Raw genomic sequence first — 17,266 nt, forward strand, 5'->3', positions numbered from 1 at the left:
GGATTGTGAACCTGATTTAACACTGGCCTTAAGACACTCTGCTTTTGTTTTGTTTTGTCTTTCTAGGGCCGCACCAGTGGCATATGGAGATTCCCAGGCTGGGGGTTCAAGTGGAACTGTAGCCGCCGGCCTACACCACAGCCACAGCAACTCCAGATTCGAGCCTCATCTGCCACCTATACCACAGCTCACAGCAACGCCCGATCCTGAACCCATTGAGCGAGGCCAGGGGTAGAACCCTGGTCCTCATGGGTACTAGTCAAGTTCGTTAACCACTGGAACTCCAAATTACACTGCTTTTGAAGAGGACTTATGACTGCGGGACACTGGTGACAGTATAAAATAGTACTATTGAATACATAACTGAAAACAATATAAGTTTTTAAAGTAGGCACCCTGGAATTTCAAAATATTACACAAAGAGGCAGAAAAAAAAAGCAGAGCCAGGTTTAAAATCCACTGTCTTGAATTAACTGGGCTAATGAGTTTCACAGAGAAGGGGATGCTCCCCAAAGGCATAGCAGAAGAAAAACCTGTGTGTGTATGTGCGTGTATTTGTGTGTCTGTGTATGCGTGGTGGGGCAGGGCAGCAAATTTCCATTTTATGCTTCTGCAACATCCAATATGTAAATGCCTTCTCTCAGTCATAGCTTGACCAATATTGGAGACATGTGTGGGGAGAGAGCTCTGGGAAATACTGTTCTATTGTCAGATGCTTCTCAGACTTTAATGTGGCTGTAAATCAATTTGGGATCTTGTGAAAGTACAGATTTTGGTTCAGCATCCTTAGAGGAGAAAACAAGTGTTTATGAAATTATGGTTGGGTCTGTTTTCTCGTCTACATATTGGCGACCTCTTATCTGAGATGACTCTAAAGCTGAACTCAAAGAATTGCCCTTTAAGAAGCTCAGTGAGACTGTGTCAGGGAGCCACAGCCTGGCTGAAAGACAAAGCTACCTAAAGTCATGAAAGGGAGATGCCTTTTCTCTTTATGAAGGAGACTGTTGGCACAGGTAGAATGACAGAAATAAAAGCAAGGGCTGAAGGGTAGGGATTCATGACTTCAAAGCCAGATGGAAACTCATAGCAAATATTGCTGAGAAAGTGTGTTTTGTTCTTTTTCTGTCTTTTAGGGCCGCACCTGTGGCACATGGAAGTTCCCAGGCTAGGGGTCAAATTGGAGCTGTAGCCGCTGGCCACAGCAGCCACAGCTGATCCTTTAACCCACTGGGCGAGGCCAGGGATTGAGTCTGCGTCCTCATGGATACTAGCTGGGTTCGTCACCACTGAGCCATGATGGAACTCTCTGAGATTGTTAAAGTAACCTCACTTTGCCCGCAAATAGGGATGTGAGTCTGATGCTGAGGCTACTGCCTCTCTATCACCCTGGACACCAACCATGTGCCCAGGGCCCACCTGTGAGACTCTGGCCTCAGCTGGTTATTCTGGGCTGCCCCCCAGGCTCCCTCTAGGATGGAGAGATACACCCAGAACCAGGCAGTCCTCCTCCCCAGGCCGGATCCTACTTTTCAGAGGGCGGGTTAAGGGACTTCTCAAATTTCCTGGGAGTTAGGTAAACGTTCTGAATATCATCCAGCTATAAAATGATGGACCAACGCAAAGGATTTACACTAGGTCTGCTTGAGTCTGAAGCGCGTGTTTCTTTCTCCCACAAGGGCTGCTCATTTCACACACAGGAGAAAAACCATGCCAGCTTTCCCCCTGGCAAAAGAAAGCAAATAAGTAGAGGAGAAGATTGAGTTTAAAATTAGGGCACTCACTTTTCTCAAGTTAAAGATCTTTTGTGTTTCATCATCCGTATTTCTTATAAATGGAGCCCTGCTCTCTTTTCATTATAATCACAGACATCTGCAATGGGATGAATTTTTGCCGATTCGGATACACATTCGGATCTTCTAAACTGACCACATCACCCCTCTGGATATCGCGCGGAAAGAAAGCGGGGTTCCAGGCTCTCTGCAGTGGGAGTAAGGGTGCAAACTGCTGTAGTCTCACTTCACACCTGGGTGTGAGGTGAGGGATGGCATTTCCGGGTGCTCCCCTTGGGTCTCTGCCCGACCCCACGCCTGCACATCTCTGCTGGGCGAGAACAAGGGACCTGCCCACAAAAATCGCTGTTAGCGGGACGCTGACCATATCCTGACCGCACACACATCCTTCAGCCGGCCTTTCCTTGAGGGCATCCTGGATTCTTCCTCAGTGTCCCTTCCGGATCTGACTCCGGTGGCCACTGGGAGACGGGACTTTCGCGCTCACAGCGACATCGCGGTACTTACTGCCTGTGCATCTTTCTCGGCGCCCGGCAAAGGAGAGGGATCTTCAACTCAGCCTGTGGAAACAAAAGTAAGCTCATTACGGGGCCTTACCCATCATGTTTTAATTCTGGTGAACATGCTCCCGTCGCTTCCTGTTAAAACGGGATACAGGTGGCAGCTTAGAGGAAACGGCAGGAAGAGAATCAATCCAGGTCGATAATTGGTTTATTCCGGGAGCTGGGTGGGGGAGGGGGCTTCTTCCCTGACATGCTGACGTGCTGTCCTCTTTCTGTCAGCATGCATCCCATCTGCCTCCCAGGAGCTGAGTAGACCTAGCTTGGGAGAACCTGGTTTTCCCTAGGGTGCAATTGTGTACTTCCCCTGGGCACCCAGGCAGGTTAGCCTGGGCTCCGCTCAGGGGAGCCCACGTGCATGCAGGGGAAGGGCTGTTTTTCTTTCAAAGTGTGACTTTGCCAATGAAATATTCATTGGAAGTTACATGTATATACAGCTTCACATAGGAAGGAACATTTCATTTGTGGCTTGCAGGAGAGATCCTTAGCCCCATTTACCATATAAATTGGAAGCAGAGACCCCAGGAATATTCACTAGGGGCTTTACAATGGTCATCACATTTAATCCACCCAGAGATGGTGGGAGGTATAAAGGATATTACCCAGGGGATCAGCTGTGGTTCCAGCAAGAAAGAGATGGCACCCTCAAATTGGATAATTTGAGATTGGTTTAAAAGAGAGACTGTTTAAAAGATGTAGGCAGGACTTAGGGACTCCATAAAGGACAGTGAAGGGCCTGAGGGGGCTGTTACCTTTCATGGTCCTGGAGGAGGAAGGGGAGCTGGTGGGTGAGCACCCAGAAATAGGGCTGGTGGAAAAAGAACTGTAGCTTCTAGTTGAGGGACCCACAGGGGGGAGCTATGGTGGGTGGAGGAAAAATCTGTGTCTCACACCCCTCCTGTCTTGACTATCCTGCTGCTACTATCTGTCACTGGCCAAAGTCAACAGGATGCCAAGTGTGAGGAGCCACTGGCATGGTTTCTTTCCATCAGCTTCCTGGGGCTCCCAGCTGAGTGTAGTCGGTTAGAGAGTGGGTCTCACTGTTAAAGAGAATGAGCCTCAGAGAGGTTGAATGATGTGCCCATGATTACTCATCTTCAAGAAGAGCCCAGATTCATAGGATTCAAACATTCCATGTCCTAGCCCGTCACCATATTGCCCATTGAGCTTTAGGCATTTCTAAGTCAGTCTGCCACCCACCTGTCTGTCCATCTATCTGTTCATCTATCCAAGCACCATTTGCTGAAAACTAACTTCGTTCAAATACTGTGTCCAATGAGACGTATTCCCTGCACGTCAGGCATGCCCCAAATCCAGGATAATACAGATTCTGCCTTCCCTTATGGTGATTCTTATCAAAATGCTTTATAAAAACAGATGCAAACAAAACAAAACAAATCCTAACTTTGCCTTGGATAGCCAGGGGAGTCTTCATAAAAGAGTTAATACTTGAGCTGGATCTTGCAGAAGAAGCCAGCATCTACTTGACTTAGAATTAGGGAAGGTGTTCTGGGAAAATGGGATGCCATTTGCAAGGGTACGAAGATGATAGAATGAATGCAAAGTGTGATACAGAGGCTTTGTACAGCGTGGTGGGACCACAGAGGCCAGCAGCTTGGACGTTGTAGCATGTGGAAAAGAGCTTGGGAAGGTCCACTGGGTTTTGACTGTCAAGGACCATGCTTGACAAAGGATGGGGTTTGGACTTGAGCTGTGTGATCGTGGACCACTGACTGCAGAAAAGTTACTGAAGAACTAGGACTCCAGGTCCTCTGATACCCTGTGTTCTCTCCAACAGGCACATCTCTCACCTTGTGCTTCTAGGTCAATGAATGACACGGGAAAGGGGATGTGGCTGTTAAATAGTCATTCACTGACAGTTCTCTCTGGATGGTATGTGGATTAACTCATTCAAGGCCTCTTTGGAAGTTGTCTAATTCACGGTAGTGGGAAAAAGGACTCTAATGTAGTAGAAATAAGGGACATTTACTACTAGGAGTGCCCTGGACTGGAAGGTCAAGAACTCGGTTCTATTCCAGTGCTGTTATCAACTAGTCAGTGTGTAACTTTGTAGGAACACTTGGTCTCTCCTCCTTTATAACTGGCAACACCCACATCATCCTTTTCCAACTCTGTTTTAAGTGTGAAATAATCTCTCTTATAAGCTATAAATGTCATGGAAATATGGGTCTGCAGTTACTTGAATAACAAAGAAAATTGTACAAGCTTCTCCAACACTGGTCATGTTATAGTCAGGTACGTAGGCTTATTGATTTTGATTTGGGGGTATTAATTTTTTTTTTTTGGTTTTTAGGGCCATACCTAAAGCATAATGAAGTTCCCAGGCTAGGGGTCGAATTAGAGCTACAGCTGTCAGCCTATGCCACACTCACAGCAACGTGGGATCCGAGTGTGTCTGTGACCTACACCACTGCTCATGGCAATGCTGGATCCTTAACCCACTGAGAGAGGCCACATATTGAACCCACATCCTTGTGGATACAAGTCAAATTCATTTCTGCTGCACCATCTGAGTATTAATGTTTACAGGAATTAAATTACTTGATAACAATAATACAGGTCCAAGGTGTAAGCCCTTCCCCACTTTAGGAATATCTATGACTTATATCCCTTGCTTATGAAGTCATTTCATTCCTTTGGGTGCACTGACCAGCAGTGCTAAAGGAGATAAAATAAGTCCGTCTTTATTGTGGGCTCCCATGTGCCTGGCTGTTGGCTAGCACTTACACACAGAGTGATGGAATTACAGGACCTCTTCCTCCAAGGCTTACTGGTTTGGATCAAAGGCTTGGGAAGGTGGCCAAGGAAGCCAATTTCCAGCCCTGCTCCTGCCATCCTCAGTGTAGCTTTGAACAAAGCACTGGAATCTTCTGGGCCTCAATTTTTCCACATGAGAAACGAATGGTGGGGTCCAATGGGTCTCTTCCAGCTCAAAGATTCCATAAAGAAGTTCCATTTAAAAACCATCCATACTTGGTGACAAAAAATGGCTTGAAAAAGTTGGAAGCATGATTAGGTTTCTCGTGTTTTATTGTCTTCTCTGAAATACAGCTTCTTGCAGAGCAATGTTGCAAAGATTTTGACAAAGTGCTGCCACTGAGGGCATCAGTGATGGACAGGGAAGAGTCTGGAGAAGGAATTTTCAGCTTTGGTTTATACTTAAACATTTGCAAATTAGCTGATCTGTAACATCAGTGCTTACTAAATTTGTATTTTAAAATTTTAATGAAAGTTCAAAAGAGTTATTTTACTGGCAGCTTTGGAGACATGTGAGCAGTCTACTGTACCAAGAGTATTTGAAAAGGTCGCCAAGAGAGTCCAGCTTTCCTGGCATTTAATAAGCAGAATTGGGGGTCTTAGTGACCGGTATCAGAGCGTGAGTCAGCCCAGGGGTGTCATCCGCAAGACAGAGGGGATGGCAACTCCACAGGCAGACAGCTCTTGGCTCTACTCAGAAGGTCTCAGCCCTGTCTGAGAGCGCCAAGGGCTTATCTGATCTTAGTCATTCTCTAAAGGATGTGGTGAGATGGGATGTGGCAAGTCAGATAGACCTCATGCCCACAGGTTTTACGAACACATATTGTAGAAAAGACAAGGCCCTTCCCCCTTCCTTCCTGATGTCTGTATTAAAAAAAAAAATTGCAGTGAACTTTCAACACCTGTGATGTGTCCCCTGCTTCCACTGCAGTGACCCCACATGATCTGAAGTATCATCTTCACTTTCTAAAAAACCAAACTGAACATTCACAGGCATGAGGTAGTCTGCTCTATGGGCTGGTATTGCAAACCACTGGCTTTAAATGTTTTGGTTATGCGTTGGGACACCTATCTATCTGTTCTGAGCCTCAGATTGCTTATCTGTAAAATAGCGGTAACATGCCAGCTACCTATAGGGCTCTTGTGAGGACTGAGTGAGAACGTATGGTATCAAAGACATGGAGAAATGGTCATTAACATTCACTTGAACTTCAAGATTAATTAAATGCCTTCTATCACTTTGGGGGTTTAGTCTCCAGAAATGAGAAGTGCGTATCTGCAATTCCTGGCCCCCAGGGGAGGTAAGACTGGAGTCTCCTACCTGTCTACCCATCAGAATGACCTGGGAAGCTTTAAAAAATACTGATGCCCTTCAACCCCCCAAGTTTGAGTTAGTTTTTCTGGGCCCAGGTATTGATAGTTTTGTTTTGTTTTATTTTATTTCATTTTTTTGAGGCCTCACCTCACCTTACCTATATGTAAATTCCTGGGCTAGGGGTCGAATCAGAGCTGCAGTTGCCAGCTTATGCCACAGCCATGGCCACACCGGATCCTTAACCCACTGAGCGATGAAGGGAACTCCCCGGTATGGTTATTTTCACTATCCAGAGGAAGAGGAACGCAAGAAAGGCAGCCACTCATTTCCATCTGCCCAACCTCATCACTCACTGACGCTCCCCATGTTCATGGAAGTCACCAGGTAATCACACTTCCACCTTCCTTGCTGTTCTAACCTCATCCTAAATGGAAATACAGGAACTGCTGCCCCTCACCAAGAATCCTCCCTATTGGGAATTCCTGCTGTGGTGCAGTGGAAATGAATCCGCCTAGTATCCATAAGGAGGCAGGTTTGATCCCTGGCCTCCCTCAGTGGGTGGGGGATCCAGCATTGCCATGAGTTGTGGTGTAGGTTCAGATCCTGTGCTGCTGTAGCTGTGGTATAGGCTGGCAAATGCAGCTGAGGTTCAACCCCTAGCCTGGGAACTTCCATATGCTGCAAATGGAAGCATAAAAAGCAAAAAAAAAAAAAAAAAGAATCCTCCTACATTTAGAATTCTTTCTAGGTTAATTTCAGTGAAATCTGTAAGTGAAATCTACTGCACCCCAACATTTAGGTGAGGGTGGGAAGACCACCCAACAGCCATTTCTCTGTCGGGCCTTGTCTGCAGGTAAAGGGTCATTAAACCCTGTCCCACACAACTGTGGTACAAGGTAGAATTAGTTCATGTATTTGGCCAACATTTATTGGGTCTGGGATGTGCTGGGCACAGTCCAGATACTAGGGATTAGAGACCTCAGAGCAAGGCTTTGCTCTCTTATCTCCTGTCTGTTTTCTCCATTGTGCTGTAAATAATTGCAACAGAGTGAGATTCAATATGTATCTGTCAATTATAGAGGAACATAGGAACCTGGAGGAAGACGTGCCCAAAGGGGTCCCTGCATCTCCCTATGGGGTCATAAGTTTCCTCCCAACTTCTCTACAACCCTCCTTAGAAGGGACCCTGACCCCTACCAAGGGGAAGGGACTTCCAGGCTGAGGCATCCCCCAGGTCCACAGGTCTTTCTCCAGAAGCTTCAGGATCTAGAGCTGATCTGAGATAAAGAGCATTGGCTGATGCTTGCCTGCATTTCTTGCCTTCCCTTGGGGACCCTGAGAGGCTCCCGTGCCCTAGAAATGGGGAAATATCATCATGTTTTTGTACTTTCATTTTCTACAGGAACTGAGGCACCAGTTTCAGTTTCTCTTCCTTGTCAGCCACAGAAATAAAGCTTGAGCATGGCTTTTGATGTCAAAGAGAAGTGATGCTCAGGTGCCATCTGTCAGTCCTCACAGGGCACTTACTGCAAGTGAGACTAACAAGTCCAGAGTTGGCTCTGCTGTGAGGATGCTGCCTGCATCCTGCCTGAACCCAGAGACCACACCTGCCCACAAGTTCCCATGGTCGGGGAGGGACTGGGCAGGAAGAGAGCTTCAGCCTTTGGGGAGTCCACAGGAGGACATGACCTGCTTTCATGACGCCTGTTTACTTCTCCAACAGGGTGAAACACTGACTGCATAAAAGCTAGGATCCAGTGCACATCTAATCACAAATGCCAAGCTGAGTGAGGGCTAGAATCACCTGACTCTACTCCAGGCTGCAAAATCCTGAGCAAAGGAGCTGGAAAGTGCTCATAATTAATTTTATTTTAGCTTAGAAACCTATCTTTCATTTAAATAATGGAGTTCTCATGGGATTCACAGACCTCTAGGTGTCTGGAGCTCCTTGGGGGTCCAAAAAAACCCCCAGTTTGAGAAACACTGCTCCATCCTCTGTGGCCTCAGTCTAAGGCTCCTTCATCACCCTCCCCCACACCGCCCCCCAGGTATAAAAAGCGCCATGTCAAAGACAGGTGGAGGAGTTCCTGAGAGTAAAGGAGTTCCTACCCCAACCATCCATTTTAGCCAAATAATCCCACCACTTCAGAGATGATCCCAAAGATGATATTTGATTAGCTCACTTGCTAAGTGGAAAAGCATTTTGTAAAGGTAATGGATTTGATGGTTAAAGCACGTCTATATGTTTCAGAAAACTGAAATGAAGGGAATGAGATTCTATAGACTTGGAACATACTTAAGGTTTCCAAAGAATGTACATTAAATTTGGCAGTTAAAAAAAGAATGGCTACTTCTGAGCTTCTAACCCACCCAGGGTCTCTGTGCATATGATAAGGAAGGAAAGACTTGTTTCATACATTGGATTTGGGGGAGGATCTTAATCTGAAAATAATTAGTACCCTTATTTAAACATAAGCAGTTTAAACACTTGGAAACATGTAAAGCAACAAATCACATTTCCTTGTTATCCCAGAGAACTCGTGCTCTCCATGGGGAATTCACCAATGCTACCAAACTGAGCTTGCGAAGAGACATTTTTGTCATCAGTCTTTCTGCTGCATCTCAACCTGATCTGAAATTAATATTTCATGAAGGGAAAACAATGCTTTTACAGTAAAGTTTTTTCTTTCTCTCAAACATTTCTTATTCCTCAAAGATAAAACCTACAAAAATACGGGCCTCTGTTGATTGCAAAGTTTAAGAAACATCCTTCTGAGGATGACAATGTGCCTAAATACATACAGGAAATGACCAGAAGCAATGTATGAATTGCTGAAGAGGATATTAGAGTCAGTCAGAGAGCCAAGATGTAGCTGTGCAGCTAAAACTGGGTCAAGGCTAGAGGAGAAGGTCTAAATGAAGGGTTGATGTTTTTTTTTCTCATTAAAACAGGAAAACAAGAAAAGAACTGAATACAAAATACATGCAACACACACCTGGTTCTCTACACAATCACACCCAACATATCTAATGGATGTCATTTGGAGTGGAAGGAGCAAGTGATATGTATATTTGGGGAAATGGGCCAGGAAATGTGTGTGCATGGGTGCAAGAATTTTGAGCAAACATGTTGAAACCAAGATTTCTCAGATGTAGATATTTATTAATGTGGTCACAATTATATGTCATTTCCCTCTATTTTCATGTCACAAACAAGAAGGTTACATTATAGAGATACTCATACTTAGAGAAAGATATACTCTGATTGGATTTCTAATTCTAAACCCTGGTCAGAGCAATTAGCTACATTTAATTAAATATAACATTTAATTTTATTGGATTTCCAATGAATGAAGGCATTTGAAGTCAAATGGATTGTTATTATAGATTTTTTTTGAGGAATACAGGAGATTGCTTCCCTAGTTTTTCTGCTATTAAGTATGGGCATATTTTTTAAAAAAAGATTCTGCAACTGTCTTGGCAACAAGTAAGTTCCCTTAAATATCCCAAGGCCATGTGCACAGGCATCCGTTTTTTATTTTTTATTTTAAATGATTTTGAAAACACCCTTAATTCATTTTGGAATTTATTACTCTTGGTGCTTTCTGTTTTCAAAAGCCATTTCCTTTTCTCTCTGCAGAAAGGTTTCCCTTTCCCCAGTAGTGATATTTTTTCTCCCCTGCCCCCAATTTTGTAGTAAATAGCCTCTATCTTTACGTCCTTCTTTCCTCATTCACTCATTTTGTTTTCTCACATTCCTTTCTTCCCTCGGTCTTCCCTTCCTGCTTTCTTAATTCTCTCTTCCTTTTCATTTCCTCCATCCTTCCTCTTTCTGCCCTCACATCATAGAAATTCTTTCGCATAAAAGGAGACTGTAGCAAAATGGAATGTAGATTGTCAAGAGCTTAGTCAGATGTTTTCTTACTTTTTTTTTTGAAAGTTTACCTGTTTACTTCACCCCTATTTTCATTTGGCTCATAAATGCTGTCAGAAGCACATTGACTGGGGGGTAGGTACTTCCAGTCCTGGATTAATCAGAACAGTCTCAGCTGGGATGGCTTCACCATTGACCCATTAATGCCCTGTGGCAGAACTGAAGGGCAATTTTAGGAAAATGAAAAATATAAGAAAATGAGCTGAAATTCAGGGATGGATCTATCTGTTTATCAGCTGTAACTTACAGTCTGACCTACTTCCCATGAACATCTCAAGCACTGCCATTCTTTAAGGAATCATTTCCTAAACACCTGCTATAAGCTAGGCATTCTGAGGACCTGTTTCACCATAAGAAGGACCTCAAAGGAGTTAGCGGGAGACCTAACATGCAGAGAAGAGGCATGAAAAGCCAGGACCAAGAGTAAAGTGATTTATAATAATAATAATAGCAACAGTAATAATGAAGGTGGCAATGATGATGATGGCACCATTTGCAGAATGCCAGAACCCTATGTAGGGCATCCTGTTTAATTTAGATTCCATTGTAAGGCAATAATCCAAGTGACCCAGATTTTTCAGTATTGAACAATTCTGTCATTTTGTTCTGAGAGAGTCCTCTTGAGCCAAATCTGTCTAGCGAACAAATGCACAGTATGGATTCAGATGAGATCATCGTTTAATTTGTAACTTCAAGCATATTTAGAACTTAACACCTGAAGTGAACTTCCTCCACATAATTAACTCTTTCTTTATCCCGTCTTCTATTCAGGACCGCTCTCCTAGCAAGATGTGAGGCAGGTCTTTAAGCCCATGTATGATGAATTGAGACTCAGGATCTCTAATCTGAAAAATGGGGATATAAACCCTCATGCTCCTTTGCTCAGAGGATGATTCTGAAGACCAAATGAGACTGTGGAAGTGAAAGTATTTTGTAGACTATAAACTGTTAGGTGAGTCTAAACAGCAGGTAATTATTGAGCGGTTTCCATGTATTTATACCATGAAGGACACTGAGGAGATGAAATTGTCAAAGAAAGTATTCCAAGGGAATTTCTATCATTTTTCATTAAATCTTTGTGTTTTAGGGGAGCAGGAAGATACTACCAAGGCTTTGATAGATGACTGACTAAAGTAAATGCAAAAATGATGAGATTAGCTTTCTGTAGAAATCACCTCAAATTGGGCTTCTCCAGGTCAAAATTATTATTATTTTTGTCTTTTTAGGGCTGCACCTGCGGCATATGGAGGTTCCCAGGCTAGGGGTCCAATCAGAGCTACAGCTGCCAGCCTACGCCAGAGCCACAGCAATGCCAGATCCAAGCTGTGTCTGCGACCTACACCACAGCACAGCTTACAGCAATGCCGGATCCCCAACCCAACTGAGTGAGGCCAGGGATCAAACCCGCAACCTCATGGTTCCTAGTCGGATTCGTTTCTGCTGTGCCATGCCAGGAAATCCCCAAAATTCTTAGAAACCGACAAAAAACACTCACAGATTCTATTGATGGTTTGTCCGAACATAAACTCGTAACAACTGTGCTAAAATGATAATATAGCCACTATTGTTTAGTTTGCACTTAGTAATTGCTAGGTATTATAATATGTAACTTTTACGTATCACATCTCATTTCTCCCCACAAATTCGAAAGGTAGGTATTGCAATTCCAGTTTATAAATGAGAATCTAAGTTTCCAAGAAGTTAAATAACTTGTCTAAAATCATCCTGCTAGGAAGTAATGGTATGAATTCCAACCCAGGTTATCGATTTCTCAACCAATGGCTGGGGTGGTTAGTAGAGAGAGTTTGGGAACAGAAGTAGGAATTTGGGCTAAAGAGAGAGTGGAAGTGGGAAGTGTTCTCTTGGAAAGCCCAGAGAGATGGAACTGGTCAGGAGGTCCCTGGATTTTACCGGAAGTGAGAGTGACCTGCTCTATGAATATTCATAAGCAGTCATGGAGCAGACTGGCTCCCAGGCGGATGTCCATCAAGACATCAAACCATCAGTAGCTGGGCAAATCCAGCTAGTAGAAGGACACAGCTCTGCTTTCGTGCTCACCAAGCTACCCCTTGACAGTCACTTGATGTCCTGTGTGGATCTGCCTCCTGGGAGGGACCTTACAACTTGAGTACACTCTTAATACTTGAACAAAGTCTCAGAAGATGGATTGTATGGGCCAGAACACCAGAATGAGACAGTGTCCTTGAGTCCCATCAACTGAGTGCCTTGCATAACATTAGTCTTCTGAATCTGCAAAGTTGATGATAAAATGCAGGTCTCGGGTACTCCACAAAGGCGCTACCCTCTTGGAGGTTGGGCTTGGGCTACTGGCCGCCCTTCATCTTTATCTCATGTGGAATTCAATAGAGAAGACACTACAATTAAGGGCTATGCCCCCAAACACTTGGATATTGAATTTCCATGTTGTGTCCAGAATTTTTGGTTCCGTTTGTATGGCAAACGGCTATGCACAGAGCCATTTAAACATGGTGAAGAATTCCCGTTATGGCTCAGCGGTAATGAACCTGACTAGAATCTGTGAGGACATGGGTTCAATCCCTGACCTCGCTCATTGGGTTAAGGATCCGACATTAATGTGAACTGTGGTGTAGGTCACAGACATGGCTCGGATCCTGCATTGCTGTAGCTGTGGCATAGGCCAGCAGCATAGCTCTGATTGGACCCCTATGCAGGTATGGCCCTAAAAAGCAAAAAATAAATAATAAAAAATTTAAATTAAAAAAAAAAACACATGGTGGAATTTCACTTCCCATGCTTAGGTGTTTGGGAAAGTGTTTCAGTTAGCATCACCAATGAAATACAAAGAACAAACTCACATGCTTATTTGACTACTGCTTATGGTATATCTGGTAGTCCTGGTTAGTTTGGAGGAAGTGATGCTGTGACCACCACCCTGAATACAGCCCACCGTGCACTGATAGAGCACAGGGTGAGGAGCAGGAACTTGTGTTTTCAATAGGCCTGGCTCCTCTTTCTGGTGTGAAATGAACAGGGTGTGCCGTCTCTCTGAACCTCAGTATCCTCTTTCGTAGAATAAGAATAAATATACCTACTGAAAGATTGAGAAATGAATACTCATTGCCCAGCACATAGCAGGCACTCAAACGGCAAGCTATTGGTCACTGCTATTTGGAGAACAAGATTAAAACTCTGCTGAATAAGCATGGTGATGATTCGCCAAGTATTCTGTCCATGAAAGTAACAAGAAGAAACAAACATCACAGAAAATTCCTAGGACAGTTGTTTCCCACAATTCTGTTCTTCATGTTTATTTTTCCTTATTAAGCTACTCAGATCTAACCTATATAACCTGATTTTCTCAGTCTTCTTGAAAACTTCCCCAAATCACTGAAAATGTACTCAATCTGTTAAAAACCTTACATATACCTTAGATCCAATTACTTTTCTCTGTTTAGTAACTTAACCACTCTGAACACTCTATCTTTCTCACGCTGGGATGGGTAGGCATGGCTTGGAGCAACTGTCCAGAGTTCAGGTTTTGGTGAGCCTTGGCCATGCCTGGGGTGGTGACTCTAACTGCTTTATGTAGTGGCACTCATAAAGGGATACTTCTAGATCTAGCTCCATTCCTCACTGTGACCTTGGCAACAACTGCTGCACAGCTGCCATTTATCCATTTCCCGAATGTCTCCTCTGTGGCAAACACTATATACACATTTGCTTTCATCCGCATCGCAACCCGTAACGTGTGCTAACCTACCCTGTTTCAAGCCACAAAACACCAACGACAGCTAACCTAAGCTCAGAGAGGTCAAGCCACTTACTCCCAAACACATAAACTCACCACATTCATACTCAGTTTTGACTGATCTCAAAGCCTCCTCTCTTTATCACCAGGCTCTTCATCCTCATCAACTTCCTGAAACTCAGTTTTAACTTGTAATATTGCTCTGCCTACTTTACTAAGATCATTAAATTTTAAAAAAGTGTCCAAAGGCTCTGTGGACTGTACAAAGCTATGTCATTTATGGTGTGTGTGTATATATATGTGTGTATCTGTATATACACATATGTGTGTATATATATGGTTAAAGTATAGTTGATTTACAATGTTTCTTTAATTTCTGTTGTACAGCAAAGTGACCCAACCACATGCAATTCCCTGTGATGTACAGTAGGACCCCATTGCCCATCCATGCCAAATATTACAGTATGGTATATATTTAATATTTAGCATGTACTCAATAAAAGTTAGTTCTTTCTCCATTACTTTCCTTTCTTCACCCCACATAAGCTCTAGTCTCATTCCTAAAGCATGCTTGTAATCAGCATGGAATTTATTAATACAGATAAATTTATGAATGTTTTATTTAATAATCTCCTTAGAGAATAGTTATATACCACAGTTACACTACAATGGGCTACCACCTCACACCGGTCAGAATGGCCATCACTAATAAGTCTACGAATAACAAATGCTGGAGAGTTTGTGGGGAAAAGGGAACCCTCTTACGATGTTGGTGGGGATGGAAATTGGTACCATCACTATGAAGAACAGGGTGGAGGTTCCTTAGAAAATTAAATATAGAACTCCTATATGATCTAGCATATGATCCAGCAATCCCACTCCTGGGCATATATCCAGACAAAACTGCAATTCAAAAAGATACATGCAGCCCAAGTTCATCGCAGCACCATTCACAACAGCCAAGACATGGAAACAACCTAAAAGCCTGTTGACAGATGAGTGGATTAAGAAGATGTAGTACATATATACAATGGACTTAGCAGTATTAAAACTACTAAGCTATCATAAAGAACACAATAATGCCATTCACAGCAACATGGATGCAACTAGAGATTCTCGTATCAAGTGAAGTAAGTTAGAAAGAGAAAGACAAATACTGTATAATATCAGTTCCATGTGGAATCTAAACTATGGCACAAACGAAACTGCAAAATGGAAGCAGATTCACAGACACGGAGAACAGACTTGTGCTTACCAAGGGGGATGGGGGAGGGAGTGGGATGAGTTGGGAGTTTTGGGTTAGTGGATGCAAACTATTCCATTTAGAATGGATAAACGACAAGGTCCTACTGTATAGCACAGGAAGCCATATCCAGTCTCCTGGGATAGACTATGATGGAAAAGAATATTAAAAACAGAATGTGTTTATATATATACACATATATCAATTTTCTGTGCAGCAGAAATTGGCACAACATGGTAAATCAACTATATTTCGTTTAAAATAAGTACTAAATAAAAAATAAATATATGCCATATGTCACTTAATATAAATATTATATCATTAAAGCTACAGTTGTCAATACAAGTGATGCTATCTTGCTCTATTATAAAGGTGCAAGAATGGAGGACTGGAGGGAACAAACTAACATATCTGGTCAAGCTGCAGAGTTTGGATCCCGGCCAGCTTAGTCAGATGTGAAATCCTACAGTTTTTCCAAGACAGCACCTGATTCCTGGCAAAGTGAGTGAAAGACAAGGTCTTGGGTATTAAGCTGGAGTGGGCTGGATGGTACAGGAAACTCTAACCTTTGGTTTTAGAATAATGGTCTTGTTCATAGACTCAGGGCTCCTTGGAGAAAAGAAAGACATGTCACCATTAAGAGGGCTGGTGGCAAAGACTCCAGAAATGGACTCAAACTGAGCTCTAGAAAGCTGCAAAGGAAGTGACCACCGTTCATAGCATTCGTAATGAGGTGCAAATCAGTGTAGCGTTGAATTCTCTCACTGACATTTGTGGGGGCACAACCTTGAGTGTTGACTTGGGCCACTCAGAGTCTTCATCTCTATCCCAGGGAAAAAACGTCTAGTGCTCAAGATTGGGTATAAGGATAAAACGAGTTAATGCATATTGTCTGGTAAGCAAAAAAACGGTTAAATAAAGACCAGCTGCCCTTCTTGCTTCTCTAGGGCATATTTTATTTTAAATTTATCAGAGGGTTCCTGAAGCTTTGTTGTTTCTCAGCTGACCTCCAATTAGCCTGGCCTACAATTGACTTCCTGACTTTTGAAAGGACTGTTCCCTGTGGTTTGGGTGGTCCTTGGGAATCCAAAGGAACAGCATCATTGAATGGCAATGCTTCAATGAGCTTGATATATTTTAGCGATTTGTACCAAGAAATGAACAAACTAATATGGAAGAGAAATAAACAGTGCAGAGAGATCATTATAAGTACTGCTGGTACCTTGTAATAACATCAGCACTGATAAAGGTCAGCTACACCAGTATCTTTTAAAGCAGAGGTACTTTCTTGACACTTCTCTTTTCAGAGTTACTCCAGTTTAGTATTTGTTTTCTCCAAGAAGAAGAGGCATCTGGAAGAGATGCTTACTGGTACCCCTAGAGGCTGGGCATTTTACCCCACCTCCACTCTCCCTCTCGGGCCCCTGTGAAAGGTCAGCATGATTGCAAAGGACACACTCCTCCACACCAACACAGAAATACAGTCATTTCAATTTATAAGATTAAAAAAATACACACCCGCACAGTCTCCAAGAGTGAACGTCTACTTTCAACAGCCTACTTTGAGTCGGGGCTGCCTTTCTAGGTGGCTGTTGCAATGAAGGTCAGCCAAGGAAGCCAGCAACACGCCTGGCCTTTAGATTTTCGTAGCCAACGGTTAGGCAGTTCAAGTTCGAGGAAGAGAAGATTGAAAACATTTAATCTTCTAATTTTTTATGGGTAGGTATCTTGATTCCTTCTTGCAGCAGAATGAAAGGATATTTAAAAAGGATTAAGGGATCTGGGTTTCTTATGCCTGTTTAATGCTTAATAGGAAGCCCAGAAATCCATGTTAGAAAAGCCTTTTATTCTTGGTGCTAGCTCTTTCCTAATGATCCTTTATGCTAGTGAGATGACCACTCAGATGGGGCTGGCCT

General features: G+C 43.2%; 1 protein-coding gene across 1 annotated transcript in view; it reads right to left on the reverse strand.

Moving 5' to 3' along the window:
- The window catches only part of CLNK (cytokine dependent hematopoietic cell linker), a 164,686-nt gene that overhangs the window by 147,177 nt on the left and 243 nt on the right, over positions 1-17,266 (reverse strand). The window contains 1 exon segment of the mRNA XM_047799156.1: positions 2,298-2,350. Coding sequence (XP_047655112.1) covers positions 2,298-2,308 — 11 coding nt within the window. The 5' untranslated portion in view covers positions 2,309-2,350.

The sequence above is a fragment of the Phacochoerus africanus genome, chromosome 10, assembly GCF_016906955.1.
Source record: "Phacochoerus africanus isolate WHEZ1 chromosome 10, ROS_Pafr_v1, whole genome shotgun sequence".
Classification (NCBI taxonomy): domain Eukaryota; kingdom Metazoa; phylum Chordata; class Mammalia; order Artiodactyla; family Suidae; genus Phacochoerus; species Phacochoerus africanus.